The 17,739-nt window shown below is 37.4% G+C and overlaps 1 protein-coding gene across 1 annotated transcript in view; it reads left to right on the top strand.

Moving 5' to 3' along the window:
* Positions 1-17,098, top strand: part of LOC101861146 (male-specific lethal 3 homolog) — a 34,445-nt gene extending 17,347 nt beyond the window's left edge. The window contains exons 3-12 of the mRNA XM_005104943.3: positions 807-899; positions 1,335-1,464; positions 1,786-1,827; positions 2,171-2,257; positions 3,019-3,173; positions 4,649-4,801; positions 8,685-9,195; positions 10,624-10,825; positions 11,831-11,915; positions 13,475-17,098. Coding sequence (XP_005105000.1) covers positions 807-899; positions 1,335-1,464; positions 1,786-1,827; positions 2,171-2,257; positions 3,019-3,173; positions 4,649-4,801; positions 8,685-9,195; positions 10,624-10,825; positions 11,831-11,915; positions 13,475-13,532 — 1,516 coding nt within the window. The 3' untranslated portion in view covers positions 13,533-17,098. The remainder of the gene's footprint in view (positions 1-806; positions 900-1,334; positions 1,465-1,785; positions 1,828-2,170; positions 2,258-3,018; positions 3,174-4,648; positions 4,802-8,684; positions 9,196-10,623; positions 10,826-11,830; positions 11,916-13,474) is intronic.
* Positions 17,099-17,739: the final 641 nt, after the last annotated feature.

The following is a 17,739-nucleotide window of genomic DNA, read 5'->3' as shown; positions in this document are numbered from 1 at the left end:
AAAATGGTGTAGGGGACCCCGAACATTTTTTTGTCCCTCTAAATTGACAGTGAAGAAATGCAGAAACTAACAAGATAAAGTCAAAACACGACTATAACGCAGCTAAAAACACATCACCTCACAATTTACAGTCCAAATGCTGTGAAGAAATAGTTTCAGTCATTATGAATAGTCCTTTTTTGTATGGTACTCTTCGAAGATCCGTTTTCTTTATCGCCTCGACTACCTTCATATATCGCAACAGAAAATTTTTTTTAAACGACGCTGTACGGTTAATTTAAAAAGTAAATAAATACAAAATAAGATATGGCTTAGCGATGTCAACCAAAAGTTTGTTCCTTGGAATACCTTCATTTGTGCGGATACAACGGTCAAGAAATGCTATCGGACGTCCGATGCGTCGCCAGCAGAGCTCAAGGCTATCGGACGTCCGATGCGTCCCGAATGAGTCTAAGTAAGACAACCACTTTTTCTCTTGGACAATGAATGTGTGGCTGTCTGGGAGAGTTCTCTCTCTGTATTTTAAACTGGTACATTCATGACTGCCAATATATTGGCTCAGTGTGAAGAATGGGTTAACAAGTTAACACGTGTCTGTGAGTGATCATTTTGTTTTAGATGAATAGATTAATTTTACAGAAATCTTTGCTCTTTGTTTCCCCTCATTTTATTATTTTTTTGTGACTTTCAGAGATGTTGATCATTGGATAGATTTGCATGCCATGGATATATGAGAGAATCTTTCAAAGCAAAGATTGATTGTTAATGTTTTATGAGTCATATTGCGTATTTTGTATTTCTTTAAGCTGGGACCGTCAAGTTGGAGACAGCTACGTTTTGAGAGATACAGTAGAAAACAGAGAGCTGATGAGAAAACTAGCAGATACAGCCAAAAAATTGTGAGTGTTTTTTCCAGTTCAAGAAATGTTTATAGTTGGAATGACTTATTAATGTTGAGATGAGCGAATGCATGATTGATTTAAAATACAGGGTTTTTTTTGTTTTATAATGTTTTTTTGTTTTCTTGCTTGTGTGTATGACACCTAATATTATGTGTATAGCATATATGACACCATCTGAATGGGTGCTTATGTCACAATTGGACTATAGTTTTGAAGGTGATGAATATAACAATTATGCCTTTTTAGCTTGTCAAATTTCAGCTTAATATGCAAAATGAGGAATATGTTGTTTTCATTTTAATGTGGCTCTTGTTTTTTTGGGAAAGTCAAATAATGTTTTTCATGTGAGTTATTCAATAATTCCTGTTGTTCCATTTGTCTTTTCTTTTGTTGTTGCAAGATTATCAGTTTATTCTTTTGCCTTTTCTGTAGTTGTCGCAAGAACAGTCAAAGGAGACAAAAAATCAATGCAATTTTGCATCAAGCTTTTGGAGGAGCACCACCCGATTTTGGGAGCGTTTCTGAGAGTGATGATACGGAAGAAGAATCAGAAACTGGCAAAGTGAGTGGTAGTATTGGGTGTTTTGACGTTCTGTATATATTCAGTATTGTTATTTTTATTTTTTTGAGGGCTTGAATTGTTCTGTGAGGATTGCTTTATTCAGAGGTTCAATTAGCTTATTCATTTCATATGATCTTTAACATTTTGTCTTACTTATTAAGAAAGATAAAAGGTTTATATTTATATTGTTTTATGTGTCATGTCCATAAGTATATATTTATGTGTATATTTGAATTGGGTATATACGTAATTGTCTCAAGATTATTTTTTAAAAACTGTATCTGTTTTAGATATGTTGTTTGTATTCCAACTTTTTTTCAGAGACCTGGCAGAAGCAAATCAAGTCAAGATAAGAAAAAACAGGTATGAAGAAACAAAATACTGTACTTGTATATAATATGTTCAGTTTAAACTGTTTGACCTTTGTATTTTTTTTTGCATTGTATAAAACAATCCATTGATGTTTTATAAGTTCTTGAATTCTGTTGTTGTTTAAAAAAATCGCTTTAAAAAAATAGAATTTGTCTTTACATAAGATAATACTTTGAGATAACTACTGCTTTCCAGCCTGTTGCAATTAATTGCCCGTTTCCATGTTCATTTCTTGTTGTTTTTCTACTTCCAATAAAATCATTGTCACTCTCCTTTATGTTTCATCATGTGTATTGTTCTGACATTTTCCTTACTTCCGATCTCTTCCATGTAGAAAACAAGCCTGGTTGAATTTGAAATACCAGACAGCCTGAAAGTTCAACTAGAAGATGATTTTGTTCTAATAAATAAGAAAAGCAAGGTAAATTCTTAGATGCTTGTGGTTTTGTAGTCTTGGTTGCTCTCAGGATAACTTCTTCTGTCATATTGACTGCAAAAGTTTTATTTTCAGGAGTGTTTTTTTTTTTCTTCACTCAATGGCTATTTTGTTTTTATGCATTTTGATTCAATATTCCAATTCACGTCCTCTGAGAAAAAGCTAGAGTATATTTAGTTAGTGCATCTGTGTGTATTTACTGTAATTTTTGTGATTTATGAAAACACGTTCTGGTCCCTTTTTATATGCTTGCTTTGGGATTTTGCCATGATATTTATAAAATAACACTGGATCGTTTATGAATTTAGTCATGTTTAAGAGTTTCAAGTTTTGTTTCGATTTTTTTTTTGGTGCTCATTGCTTTAAGTCAACAGCTAAGAGTACCTTTGAATATTGCTTGTAGCTGCTAGAAACTGAAAGGCAAGTCCTCTTTATTACTGTGGTAATTAAGGTTATTAATGTAAAGACTCAGCTGTAATGAGAATTAAAGAGTGTCGAGGTCTATGAGGAGCAGATTACAGAAGTAGAAAAAAAGAAGAAAAAACAGTCAAGTTGGCCCCCCATTTTGAACTGCTTGGAATAGTGTGCAACATCTCGAGCAGCCATGAGTCACAGGTATGTCTTACAGGAACAGGAAACAGCTCACTAGGATTGTTATGATGCTCAAAAACTTGGGTAGCGAAATTTTGATGAAAATAAAACTAGTTTGGAAACTTTTTTCTTAAAATCTTTTCTTCATCCCACAGCTGACGCAAGTGCCTGCAAAGCCCTGTGTGGTGGATATATTGGAAAGCTTCATGAAGACGTTCTGTGTGAACTATCTGTGTGACCCCAGCGGGGGTCGGGAGAAGACCCGCAACAGCAGCAGCAAGCACACTCTCAAGTGTCCCCCAGACAAATGGTATAGTCAAAACGCTCGAAGTCATCTCTTAATTTTTTTTTCAAGGTGACTGCCAGACCTTAAGATTCCCTAAGGTGCTGGCAGTGACCAATGAATTTGAATAAAATCAGTGGGTTTCTAGGCAATCGATATACCTTGGATAATGAAGAGCCACTCCTTGAAAATTTTAGTTCTATTTAACAGTGGACCTGTTTATAGCTGGGGTACTTATGATCACTCTGAAGTCCATCATTCATCCAGAGTTTATGATCCCATCAATGAGTTGAGGAGGGGAGATCAAACCATAATCTTCCAACTTAGAACACAACATGTGCCCCTCAATCAACATCTTAACCGAATTGGAGTAAAGCAGTCTGCTGCCTGCCCAATATGTGACTACCCCTCAGAGACTGTGGAACATCATCTGTTCTTCTGTAGAAAACTAACAGATTTGAGAGGATATTTTCTTCCCAAGCTCCCCCACACGTCTAACTGCTTCTACTCCTCAAGACAACAATTAGAACAGACATGCAGCTATTACAGAATGGTATCATGCCGAAGAGTTAACGCTCAGATGCTTTTGGATTGCTAACAACAACAACAACATCCTGAGTTTGTATAGTTTGAAAAATGACTGGATTACCATTACTGGAACCTGTCTATTCATTTGAATTTTTGTTTTTTGGTTAAACACCATTATTGTCCAATTTAGAACACATTTCTGGATGGGTTTTACTGACAAACATTGATTAATGGCACATAAAATGTAACTTTTCAGTTTCCATTGACTGTCAAGACGTGGAAATAAACAATCTTTGGCAGCCATTTTCTAGCTAATTCTACCTTTGAAACCAAGTGACCCCATCTACTTCAATCTCAAATATCTTCTTTTCTGTTCAAGATAGATGTGCATTTTTTTTCACCAATAGCAAGACAACTGAACAAGATTTGAGACGATATCAATAACTATGTATACCCAAAAATTGACGAGTGCCTGGTTCCACCACGTTTTGACACATATTTTAACCCTCTCTATGTAATGGAAGCATAATGAAATAAAATTGAAAACCCAGTTGCTTGGATATTCATAGCCATGAGGGTACTGATTTTCCAGACAATTCTGGAAATGCTTAAGAAATAACTGGTAACCCACTGAAGGCACAATACTTTCCTAAGTCTTTGACATTTATTTAGTAACATTGTCTGCTAGAGATCATTTTATCCTCTATCAATGGCAAACACCCCCCCCCCATATACGGATCATTTTTATAAAATAATGCTTTAAGAATGTTTTGTTTTTGTAAAAAGACTTTTAAGCTTTTTAAATTAAGAAATAACCAAATAGATGGAGGAAAAGAAGCTCTTCAGTTATGTTCACATTTTGAAAATGGCTCACTTGTGGTAATTATTTTATGTTGCATATATCATTAAGAGTGAACTGTTGGTGTCATTACATGTGTTTTGTACAACTATTTTCTTTCCTCATCTTTTTTCAGTGTTTCCTTATGCAAAGAGTTTGTGGACAGCTTACGTGTTATCTTTGACTTCACCCTGCCTGTGATTCTCCTCTATGCGGCAGAGCAACAACAATATGAGACGGCACTTAAAGACATCAAACCTTCAGACTCATCTGGGAAAGATATGGACGGGTAAATGGAGACTTCAGAATAATGTTGTGTCAGTGCTTTAACTTTCGACCCCCCCTCCCACCCCCGCCCCCAACCACGGTGTCTGGAATTGTACACCTGTTCTCCTTTGTGCTGGATGTGCAGAAGGGTAAAGGTAGTTATGCTCAGGCGTTCACTTGGGTTCATAAGATTAAATGATATTGCTTTTTACTCAGTTATAATGTTTTGATTTTTCCAAAGACTATCAATCTAAGTTTGTTGTTGTCTGATAGTATGAATACAAGAAATTGTCCTCTAAATGTGCATTTATTGCTTTTTACACTATAAAATAGTAATATTAGATCATTACACATACACACACACACACACACACGCACGCTTACACATGTTTAGTATATATATCATTCTTTTTGAGAAATGAATGAAAGATGAGTTTTAATCTGCCATGGTAAGCTGAATGTAGCAATTTACTTTGAGTGTAGGTACCAGAAACAAAATTTTCAAAGTAGCAGTATGCCAATTTTATCTGTTCCATTTGAAAGGCCTATATCCACAGAGCATTTTGGTACCATTCTTTAACCTCTCAGTCAATGTCTAAGAAAATGGTAGTTGTTTAAAATTTGATCAAATTTGTTAAAGTCAGTCACTGGCTGCAACCCCATGTTTGACGGATAATAAAAGATTACCAAGTGCACTAAACATCTCCACATTAACAGAGTACAATCACTATAACAAATATATAGAGCCTAATTTTTTTCAAGATTGTGAGATCATTACAAATCAGTATTTTATCGCCTCAAACACAATGATCGGTCGTTATTTTGACAAAAACACCGAGCATTGACCCGGCCGGCGCCGCACTGGCCCCCGTGGCAAGCGAGTCGGCTCTATACTGTAGTGTACCCCGTGTGGGGGTCACATGCTTTTGGAGTCTCGCGGAAGGATTGATGCCAAATAATTTCAAGTGGATTACTTTATTCTAATAGAAAATAAACTGATGTTTTTATTGATACTTTTTTTGAGCCAGTATTTTACATATTTTGAGTAAAAACTGATCTTTAAAAATTTTGATGGTATTTTTAAAGGCTTTCAAGTTAAACGCCAAAGGCTAAAAATATACTACGGAAAAGCCCGTTTAAAACTCTACAGTTCTCCGCTAATGAACAGACGATATTTAATCATCCCTTGTTCCACGAAGCATTTGAATGCACGCATGTCAATTTTTTAACCAGCCGACCACGCATTCCGACCGCAAGGGGCTTCGCTTTCCTCGGCGATTCTCCAGCTCCTAATAATCGGACATATAAACAACTTACACCATTGTAACGAGGAAAAGCTGAATTTTTACAAGGTGTATGCATGGGTGCCAGACCTCCGGGCTGACAAAATTTCACAGCATCACTTTCCAGGTTGCATCGGGTCTTTAAAAAGGAAAAAAAAATTAATCGGCGAAAAAAAATTTGGCCGGTAACGATCGAGTCCGGCCAAGCGTAATGGACTTTTAAAAACTGGTATTGCGATATGCATGCAAGTTCCGGATGCAATATTTCGTTTCGTCTGTCTGATCACCGGAAACGCCGGTGGCGGGATCGAAATGATAAAATACATTACAATTACTTGGCTCAAATAAGGGGTGAACGGTTTCCAATCTAATTTTTTTTATCCCTTCGTTTTTTTTCATGAGTAGTTAGATCTGTTTGTGCGAAAACCGGGATCAATGTCAGTGAGACGAAAGCTAAGCCAGCGAGTGGTCGCGTCGTAAGCTAGCCTACCGCAGACCTGCCACTCAAATCTCAAGCATCGCGATTTTCCCGATTTCGATCGCCAGTGTCCTGATTTTTTTGTCGTTGGGTCTGTTGCGTCTGATTCTTAGAAAAAAATATAAAAAGTTCTGCAATCTCTTTTGCTTGGAAGCACCGATTGAGCTTTTTGTCGGCAGGAACTTGGAATGCTACTTTCTAAAGCATCTATGCCGAATCTAGTAGATGACTCACGCACGTTATTTCAACTAAAACTGACGCAGTATCGATTTTGAATTCCGACATGGATACGCTCAAGGTCTACTTTCGCTTTTATAACCCAGTATTCTCCTATGGTGTCCTGATTACAGTAACAATTATGACATGGCATAAAGAATAATCCATTCGTTGTTCTGCCGTTGCTTTAGAAGCAAGCTTCGTCTGAGTTCTGGTTAGTCGGGCCCGTAATCAAGACCTGTCAGTGGAACTTTCAAACGCTCATTCTCTTCACCTGATATGACCTCGTATGTGTGAGTAGCGCATGTGTTCGGGGACTGTCGGGGTCAACAAAGTTCATTCACACCGGTCGCATTGGTCGAGGTGTTTTTAGGGACTTAACCAGTGTGGATGGCCGGGGGGGGGGGGGGGGGGATTATTGTTTTGACACTTGGGCTTAAAGTGCGTGCCGTGATACATGTACTAATTGAGAACAAAGTAAAGGAATAAGAAAAAAAAATGAACAACCTTGTTGCAATCTTTTTTTTCGGGGGGGGGGGGGGTGCCTTGAGTGTATATACAATGGAAGTCAAATGTTACTGTATGAAAACGCTGGCTTTTTCCGTGGATGATTCGAGTTATGAGTCAGCTATTTTCAAGACTACGAGAGTTTCAGCTTTACTGCAATCTGCGCTCCCCCAGTCTATCCAACTCCGACTCGAGTAATGCTGTCTTTCTGTTTTTCCTCTATTTAGAGGCCCAAGCGTGAACTTATTCCTGCAAAAGTTTTCTCTTGCATACTTGTCTCATAAAAGGCAACCAGGAGACCCCCCCCCCCCTTCCCCAGTACCCCTTATGACTGATTTGCCGTTGATCCCGATTTTGTTCACCAGATCCTGATTTTTTTACTCGAAAATCTTGATTTTTAGATTTCATAGAGTGGCAGGTCTGCGACCGTCAACCTCGATTAATTCAAATAGATTTCTAGATCTGTGCATGCAGCTCTGTTTGATTTTTGAAGATTAAGTTTCTAGATAGACCTGCTTCTATGGAGGAATTGGAGGAAAGTGTAAAAAATAAGTTGCGTTGGCAATGGTTTGATGAAATTTTCTATGATATCAATGTTTCTGTGTGGTGTAGGAAAGTCTAACAACCCGGTGCATGCTTTTGCCTTAGTCAGGCAATCTCCAAGACCCTTAAAAAAAAACTAAGACCACCAACATAACTGCCTTCTTTAAGAAAGTGTGAGCTTGGACTCTGCCTCCTTGTGGATAAGGAGTAAGAATGGTATCCACTGCTGGACCCTAGCATGCATCGTAAAAGTTGACTAAATGGTTCAACAAGCAACATACAGACGGCAAGGAAGGAAGAGTTTTCAATTATTTTTAACAGGGTTGGGAAAATTTTGGATCTGGGTTTTCAGGGCTGTTAAAATTTTTAACTGGCACCCATGGGTGTACGGCATTTGGTGTTTTATAGAGAAAGGGCAAAGAAACAGCGACCGGAATTACCCCGATTTCGCCGATACCACGCGGCCGGGGCATGTGCCCGCGAGGCCGTGTTTATGCTATCTATGCAAAGGCTATCTTCTTTCGCTCATAATGGTCATTCTTTCCTGATCTCATCTAAAACTGATTTATTAAACCAAAAATTTCTTTGAATTACAGTCAATCTTCTTTATTTTTACTGTGTAAATAGTTGATTTCATTATTTATGTGGGTGGTTTGAGAGTGTTGCTAGTAGGTTACTCCTTTATCATCCCTCTTTTGCAACTGTCTGTCTTATTTTTTTTCTGGTGCTAAATAATTGTTATTGTGTTGATGTGCTTCTTGTACTCAAATGGACAAACATTATGTGCAGAACTTCTGCTCAATTATCCTTTCTGTGTAGGCAACATTTAAGGGTAGTGATCTCATTCTTTTTCCTTACTTGATCTTTAATTTCCTCAGTTCATCCAATGAAATGCTTCAAAGAGGAGAAAGATTCACTTCATCATCCTCGCATCCTAAAGGTAAAAGTGAAAAACTGAGTAAGCAGCAACAGCAGGAGCTGTCCTCTCCAGTTCCCTCGTCCCATTCATCGACTTCATTGCCTCAGGACAAAGCCCCTCTGCGCCGTGTCACTCGCCAGGCTGCCATGGACGTCCCGCGGTCAGATGTGGCCCATGGCACACAGCAGCAAAACTCCCAAAACTCGCCCCACCCACCAAAGTCAAGAAACCCTTCAGGACACAAGAGTCCGAAACATCCTGGCCATTCATCCCCCAAGGCGACCCGCAGACATGATAAAGATTCTGTGGAACTCCACCACTCTGAGCCTATCATCCCCATTGCCTCGCGTACAAGACGACGGTCCCAATTTGACACTGCGGAAGTTTCTGGGGAGGTGCTGGTCAAACAGGAGCCAGGAAGTGATTCAGAGATAGAATTGTGCTTACCCACGCTACCGTCTCCATCACAGGTGAACTATTTATTTCTTTGACTATTCCTTACCCTGGGGTGGTTGGTCCTTCCTCTTTTCTTTGCTCCTGTTGTTTCAGCCTCTTGTCTGTCTTACCTTTGACCTCCCTGAATGACTGGTATCGTGTTAAGGTGCTTATCTTTGTTCATACTACTAATTGCTTTTGAAAATCGAACGATAGAGAAAGTAACTGACTGATTGCATTCTCCATTACCTGGGAAGAGTAGGGGATGATCTTTCCATAAAATATGGCAATGTGTATGATAGTACACGGCTTCATATGTTGAATGTACTTATATATACAACTCTTGTATTTAATACAGTGAAGTCTGCTAAAACCTAAATCTGCAGGACTTGGATTTTGTTCAGTTCAATTGGGTTTTCAGTTTAGAGAGGCTACTCAAATGAAAGGGAAAAAAATAGATTTTATTTCTTTCCAGTTATTGCTGTTTTTGGATTAAGGGGATCCACTGGTCAGATCAGTAAAAATTTAGAAAAAAATATCAGTTTTCGGATTTTGGAGTATCTTAATAGATATCAATATCAAGGATCCATCTTTAGAAGCCTAATTCCTTATCAAACTTAGAAATAGCTGGAAAATGCATTTGAGAGAGGTAGCAATGTAGGAAAATCTTCACCAAAAATTATCTCTCTTTGCAGTTTTCTCAGAATTGTTTATCTGACCAGGTAGCAACACTATATTGAGTAGATCTCAGAAAGTTACTGTCAGAATTGTTTCAAATTTGCACACAATCTTTTATGCACATTTCTCTATAACCTTACAGTAGCATTTTTCTTTTTATGGAACACCTTTGAAATTTTAGGCCTTTTTTATTTTACAAAATCTGAAAATATTGGAGACCTGAATGTAGTGCATAACAAGGACTGTAAGGCTCACAAGTCAGTACAAAAATTTCAAATTTGGCTCTGTAAGGTTGTTCTACCTACCAACAGTAATCGCCATGCCAAATATTAGGCTTCTATCTTGAAGCATGTTGATGATTGACAAAATATAAAATTGGTTTTAAAAATGCTGAATCAATCCTATATTTTTGATGGCTCGAGATTATCATTGCTAAAATCTTGAATTTTTTGCTTGGTAACCTTTTTTTGTACTATGTCACCCCCTTTGATGCAGAAAAGCAAGCGTTAGACCAAAAAGTATAGCATTTGGGTGTTGACCATAGCTACACCCCCTTAACCATTTTCAGTGTGAGCGGACTCCTTGGTAGTTAAAAAAAAGTGTGAAACGTTTTCAGGACAATTGTCGTTCTGAAAAGTTATTTCTTTTTTTATAGTTGTGTTTGGATTTGGTTTACTGTTGAATACTTTTGTAAAAGTGATCATAGGACGGACAAGCACATCGATGAACGGGTTGTAGTTTCATCATAAGTCATTTTTGTACTTACTTACATGTTGTTCACACAGCCCGAGGTGGTCACAACGAATGGTCTGGAAGGTGCCTGCTCCGCGGCGGGCACGGAGAGTATGACGATGGGGTCATCTAGAGGTCGTGAGGATGCCATGGACAGAATTCTAGGCTGGCAGTTATTGCCGCACGACGTCAAGGTCCGGAACCCCATTACCCCGTCGCAGATCTATGGCATTGTTCATTTGCTACGCATGTTTGGTATGTAAATATATATATTTTTGCAACCTGTAGGGGAAGATAAGAAATTTCACTCCATACTTTTTCATTTGAAGCGTAAAATGTGTGTTTTTGTGATATTTTTTATTAATACCTTGTTACCATCACAAGGGTCATAGTAAAAACCCTTGCTATCATAGGCAAAGGCATTTTGGGGGAAATCCAAAGAAATTGGGTGGTAAACATTGCCGATCGGCGAGATGTGACAGCAAAGTGGTAAACTTGGAAAATTTGCTAAAAATCTTTTATCAGTTTCAAACTTGCAGCATGCAATTTTCCAAGACAGACAATGACATTTATTTCCAGAGTATTGAACTTTTTCAATTTTATTCCGAACAGCGGAATGTGGGGCAAATCCACATCTTTTCACAAAAGTGGATCAGAATATGCAAACAGACAAATTAAATAAAAATGAGTTAATTCTAGCTATGGAAAAAGAGGGAACACAGTAAAAACCCAAACATAATGTTGATCTTCCTTGTTTAAGTGAAATGTCAAAACAAATTTTAGGTGGTGAAATCCCCACTCCCGCGTTTCACCATACACTTAGATTCTTGCTTGATGTTTCTTTTTCTTTTGTCATCTCATTTGGAAACATTATCAAATATCTCACTTTTCCTTGTGCAGTGTGGCCAGATAGGGTCCATAACCTTATACTTAAACAGTGAATAGGTAAACCTAGGAATAGGAAAAAAATTGTTTAAACATACATGCATGTGATATAGAACATTTTGGGGAATCATTAATGCAAGACCATTTTTTGGGGGGGAATCATTAATGCAAGACCATTTAAAATGAATTTGTTTTATAGAGCATTAATATATCTTAAATATCTTAATATCCTTAAGAAGCTGAAAACGCATTATTTCTGAATGCCAAACATTTTTTTTCTTTTTGAAGTTATCAGTTTGATTTGTTATGGCATTTGAGGTATGGTTTTTATCACATGCATTTGATTTTAAACATTTTTCTGTCTGTCTATTCCAGTAAAGTTACCAGATCTCCTAAAGAAAATGAAAATGAAAGAAGTCCAACTACAAATTATCATCAAGTTCATTCACCATTGCCTACAGTAAGTTTTTGCTTTCAGTATGAGTCACACTTTTGCTGACTGTTAGTGATTTGTTAATTTTAATTTCTTTATCTTGTAAAAATAGCTGTTTTTATCCTGACTGTTATGAAAAAGTCCTTTTTATGGTAATTTATGAACATAAACAGGTTCCTTTTATAATTCCCAACTTAAAATTAGTATAATTTCTGTGAAAGATCTTTCTTGGTGGTCCATCCTGGAGTGTACCAATTTCTGAAAGGGTGATTTTTTCTACTGATCCAGCCTCTTGTTGGGACATTAGTTTTATCAGAAAATTGAGAATTCTTTCTTGTGAGGAAATGGCTTTTTGCACAAAACAGTGGAATGTTATTGGATTATTTTAATGAGCACTGCTTCCTTTGTGTTGTGTTGAGCTTTAAGGAGTTTACTTTATGAGTTAATTTTCCTGTAACTCTTTTCTGCTGTATTTAAACTGTCATTTTCTGTCTGTCGATATTTATCGCGGCCCTAGATTTTGTTATAAGGTCTCTTATAGCAGAGTTAGGGTAGATGAGCCGCTCCGGATGTCCAAGTCAGTGTGTCTTATACCATTCTCATGGGCTCGACCAGCCTTCTGCTCCAGAGTAGTTATAACTGTTAATGCTTCAATCTTTTGACTCACTCACTCAGTCTCGTGACCGAGATATCTCAGTCAGTTTGTGGAGTGCATTCAATCCCACGACCGAGATGACTCGGTTCTATAGTTTTGTTCCGTATACTAGTTATTTCGTTTAGGAAAACGGCCTCAAGTTTTATACAAGGTCAATTTATTATTTCCCCGACCAGTTCTGCGTAGAGGGCTGCTGTAATTTTATTTCTACTGTCATTACACTCGCAGAAATCGCGGTTTTTATGAAAGCACTTTCAGCACGTTTGTTCACACTGATCAGCTGAGCATGTGTCGCAATCTATTCTCTCTGCCTTTCTCAAACATAAATTTTTTTATTCATGAAAGTATTCAACAGTCTTTATTATACATGACGTACAATATATAGATTTAGACGCTCACAAGCATATTTGAATATCAATGTTGACTTGCTCATTCCGCCACGAAAAAAAAAAGAGAAGCCCCAAAAATGCCAAATTTGTACAACACCCCGAAGCAAAACTACTAACGCTACATACTACAAATTTGGTACGTCTAAAGTTCCATCTCAGGTTATACTTTGTGCCTAATTTCAAAGCAATTGGAGGATATTTATGGTTACTTGTGGGCCCTTACATAAGTGCCAAAATGACCGGTTTCTGGGTTCTTTCGGGAAAACCCCCTGGATTGAGTGAGTTAATCTTATATATATTTTATGTAATATACAAACAAGAAAGAGTGGCAGTTGGACAACCCTCTAGTGTGGATTGCTACACATACTTCTTTCTTATCAAATGTCTATCATCCTTAGCTCCCTTCCTTTTCTTCTTTGTATGTTACTCTCTTGTAACACTTCTAATCTTCGACACTCATATGAAGTAACACTTTTCAGGTACTGAGCATAAAGAAAATAAGAAAGAAAAACAAGGAAGTTTTATTTTGTTTGTGTTTCCAGGTACCTTGTTGATCATCAGAATGAGCTGTTTCACGACCAGACCTACGTGAAGGCATGACCACAGCTATTTCTTATGTGTGTGAATCAACTGAGGATTTGTAGAAATCAAAAGAACAAAATTGTTTTTGCCTGTTGTGGAATCTGATGGTAATTTGTTTACCACCATTGAGTGAGTGCATACATGAAAGGTAGATCTCGATGAAGTACGGACGAGATTTTTGATATTTGAGAACCAGTTTTTTTCTCAAGTTTATCGCAGGAAGTGTTCTTTTTGACAGGTTTTTCTCCTCTGGCTATTGTTGATCCAGAGAATGTTTGGGTATTCCGGGTTTTGTTTTGTTTTTGCATTGTCTATTGACCGTTGCATTGTCAATGGTTCTCTCTTCAAGTGTTCATGTCACGGTTATTGTGTTGACTCTGAAAATTTTTCTGTAATACTACACTGTTGATGCTTTTATGAAAAGTTTGTATATTTGTGAATGTAGGATCTTTTCGAAATTGTACAAATGTTTCTGTCAGGTTGTACAGATGATATGAATGCTCCTCCGGCAGCTTGGTTTGTTTTCTTGTTTATTAGCTCATTAAAACTGTTCTGGTGGTACAACGCCCTGCAGTCTCCACAATGGTCTCACCTCGCGAGCCATATATAGGAACGGCATTGTTTACTGGGGTTTTTTTTTACAAGATGGCCTCAAGGAAATAAAAGGGGACAAGTTTACTATAAAATGAAGTTTGCCCATTTTTAAACCGGTCTTCTTTCATGTAGAGCGTGCAGAAGTTGACATAAACATATTTTGTCCCTTGTGTTTTGGAAGTAATTTAAGGCTGCATGTTCTGGTAGCGCAATAAAAAGAATTATTGTACTATTTTGTGCTTTCAATTCTAATACCGAATAGAAAAATAGTGGTTGGCATTAGAGTTTTAGTTTTCTTTTTTGTTTCATGTTTGTGTGGATAGTTTCTACCTTTATTTGGGGAATCTATTACAGAATTAAAATATAAAAAAGACTACCTCAAAATACAACTCCCCCACAGTGCAAATCAGGAATCGGAGTGAAAAATCTCAGTGAGTTGATGTTTCTCATCACTGTTTCATGCATATGAGACAGTGGAACATCACCTTTTCCTCTGTACAGCCCTAAATGACATCAGAGTCAGAGCTGCACTTCTCCCTCTGAGACCTAACTTTGACAACACACTCTACGGAACATTACAGCAACTGCAACAAACCTGCACTTATCACAACATGGCATCGGACAGAAGGGCGAGAACCCAACTGTTGCTGGATCAATAACAACAACCGCAACAACAACACCAATGTTTGATGTCTCAGTTGGAACTGAAGTTCATCACATTTTGGTAAAAATGAGCTAAACATTTTTAAATACTGTGGTACGGTAGGAAAAATCTGATTGATTACATCAAATAACTGAGACTTTTTAAAGTTAGAATATGACTGTTAGATTTGTAGGTTCTTATTGATTTTAGTAGGCTACTTTTAAAAAAATGGAACTTCTGCCCCGTCCATCGTTAAATGCATTCATATATATACATACATGTTTCTTCTTTTTGTACAATATTTTAGGGTTGTTTTTTTTTTCTATTTTATGTATTTTGTTCCACCTTGTATCACATGCTAAAAATCATCTTTCATAGAAGGACACACTCTAAGAGATGTCTAATACTAATATTAATAATGCATGGGTAGTGTGTCTAAATGAGTGTCCGCCATATTTTCATTGTTTTTCCAGATCCAGTTTTTCTGTTTTTTATGGTTACGTTTTTTGTTGTTGTTATATTTTGAAAAAATGAATTTTTTTTTTTTTTCTCTTAGTATAGATATGTTTTTGTATGCTTTAGTTTTAGTCATTGTAAAAGTTTACATGGTACTTGGCAGGTACTTTATTCTCTTCAATTTCTTTTTCTTGTGTTACTTTTGTCTAAGTTTGTGTCTTGGCCTACGTGCCTAAAGTATTGAATATAATAGCAGTGATGGGCAAACTATAGCTTGTGGTCCAAATTCGGCCCCCCATAAAGTTTTGTAGGGCCCATGGAGAAATGTGAAGAATTGTAAAAAAAAGTGAAGAATGGGTACATTTTCATAAAGTAATCGTATTTGTCATGGTGCTTGAGCGAGATGTATACTTTATAAAAGTGTTTTTGAGAAATTTACGCCTTTTGTCTTTTGTTTTCTCAATAAAAGAAAAGTAAGGTTACTAGGCACATTATATCCAGTTTTGAAAGGTTTTGCTGTTCATTGCCCAGTCAAAGTGACCCTTAATCCAAATAGTTTACACATCCCTGAGTTTTATTCTGAACTGTCAGTATGTGTGGTTGTCACCTTGAGCCTGTTTCGTGTCTTCAGCTGACAATCACTAGGCCAGCAGTCTTAACTCTTTAACTTAAGGATGTAGCAGACATATATATATATCTGCAACTAAGAGCTCAGCAGCAAGGTTGCTGCAGCATATTTCGAACCATCATGCACAGAGTCAGACAGACAAATTTGCATAATCAATAATATGCATGTTTTCCCCTGCCCTTTCAAAGTTTCAGATTATAAAGAAAACAGTATGGAAAAGTCTGTATGAATAATGAAGTCATGCTTCTTTCTTAAAGGGCCCCCAAAACAGCGCATCGTCAATGTGTTAACCTTGTTGGAGGTACTAAACCCTGTAAGTTTCATATGTGTGCTTTCACAGAACCCTTGGAGTGGGGTGATTGGAACAGACACATACATGCACAATTTGTGTGTGTCTTGACCTCTGCCAAACTCCCCGAGACTGACTCACAGGACCCCTGGGGTTAGATTGAACCCAGGTTTATAAGAACCACTGATCAAGGCTGTACCGTTTGTGACCTAGATACGCTGTAAGGTCTTTCACCTAGTTGTGGCAGTTGTAGTGTTTGTGTTTTAAAGTCAATCATTTTGTCCTGCCTTATTATGACATTTGGAAAGATTTCCTTGGATTCTGTTAGTTCTTTTTAAAAAATTCTCAGTGTGCAAGCCTGTTCATCATATGTATACATCAGAAGAAATACAAATTGCCTCGTCACCTTTTGTATTTTTTAAAATGAGTTGTCAGTTTAGTGGCATGTATTTGTCTATCACTATCAATGACAGTCAGGTCATGTAAGGAGTAAGAGGAAATGTCTTTCTTTATATTATGCAGACTGACCATTTTGGTTATAATTTTGGGTGAATATAAGACAGTTTTGTTATAACAGAAGGAGGAGAGCACATTGTTCCTGGTTTATTATAGTAGATCTGCAGGGATAAGTAATGTATAACCCATCCCCCCCCCCCCTCCCACACACGTTTTCACACATCATGACGATCACAGCCCACTTTTTCCTGTTCCTGGGAGACATAACGGCGACCCTTCAGTGACCCCCAGATGTTGCACACTAGATCAATATATCAACAAGTTCAAAATGGGGATTATTATATGTTTACTGGTCTGTATTTCCACAATAAGAGACTTTAATCCCTCTACATGTGTGATTATGTGCCTGGGGTTTTAATTTTTAAAAACCCACACAACTGAGGAGTTATGAACATTATAAAGAAAAGCATAACGAAAGAATGAGTGAGACTGAATCGTAATAAAATTTCTTAACATGTTTTGACTTGTTGGTTTACTTTGGCTCTGTAGTTGTGTTCAGCTGGTTGAAGTTGGAAGGCGAAACTTTTTTTTCTTTCCGTCTGTTGTTTTTGTCAGTCTTGCTTTTTACCCAGCACTGTTATAATTGTTATTATGTCAGTGTGGTTCTTACATCTCTTAACTATGACTCACACACCTGTTGTTATGAATGATATATGCTTCAGACCATTATTTGAATAGTCGAACCTGCTATAACAGTAACAGCCACCTGTATAAGACAATCACCTGTACAAACTGCCACTTCCAGTTTCCTTCTTTGCGCGTTGCTTATTTTATATTTTATTTTTATAAAGACACTGTGTAAGACGTCCACCTATCTAGTATGGTCAGTTTTCTCCTCAACAATGGATGGTTGTCTTAGACAGGTTTGACTGTATTCAGCTGCTTGGTGTGTGTAAGGAGCTCTACTATTCTTTCTGGGGAAAACCCAACAAAACACAAACCCAGCCAGGTACATGATTTGCAAATCATCGTTTTGCTTCTTATTCCTGTCGTAACCGGCATCTGTGGTGTAGTGGTAAGGCGCTTTGCCATTGCATCAGAAAATGCGGGTTAGATTCTTGTGTGGGCTAGTAGGGAAAATTTTAATACGTTATTTCGG

This window comes from Aplysia californica, unplaced genomic scaffold (genome assembly GCF_000002075.1).
Source record: "Aplysia californica isolate F4 #8 unplaced genomic scaffold, AplCal3.0 scaffold00443, whole genome shotgun sequence".
In the NCBI taxonomy this organism is placed as follows: domain Eukaryota; kingdom Metazoa; phylum Mollusca; class Gastropoda; order Aplysiida; family Aplysiidae; genus Aplysia; species Aplysia californica.
The sequence above is the reverse complement of the archived record's forward strand: the minus strand, read 5'-3'. Positions and strand labels throughout refer to the sequence as shown.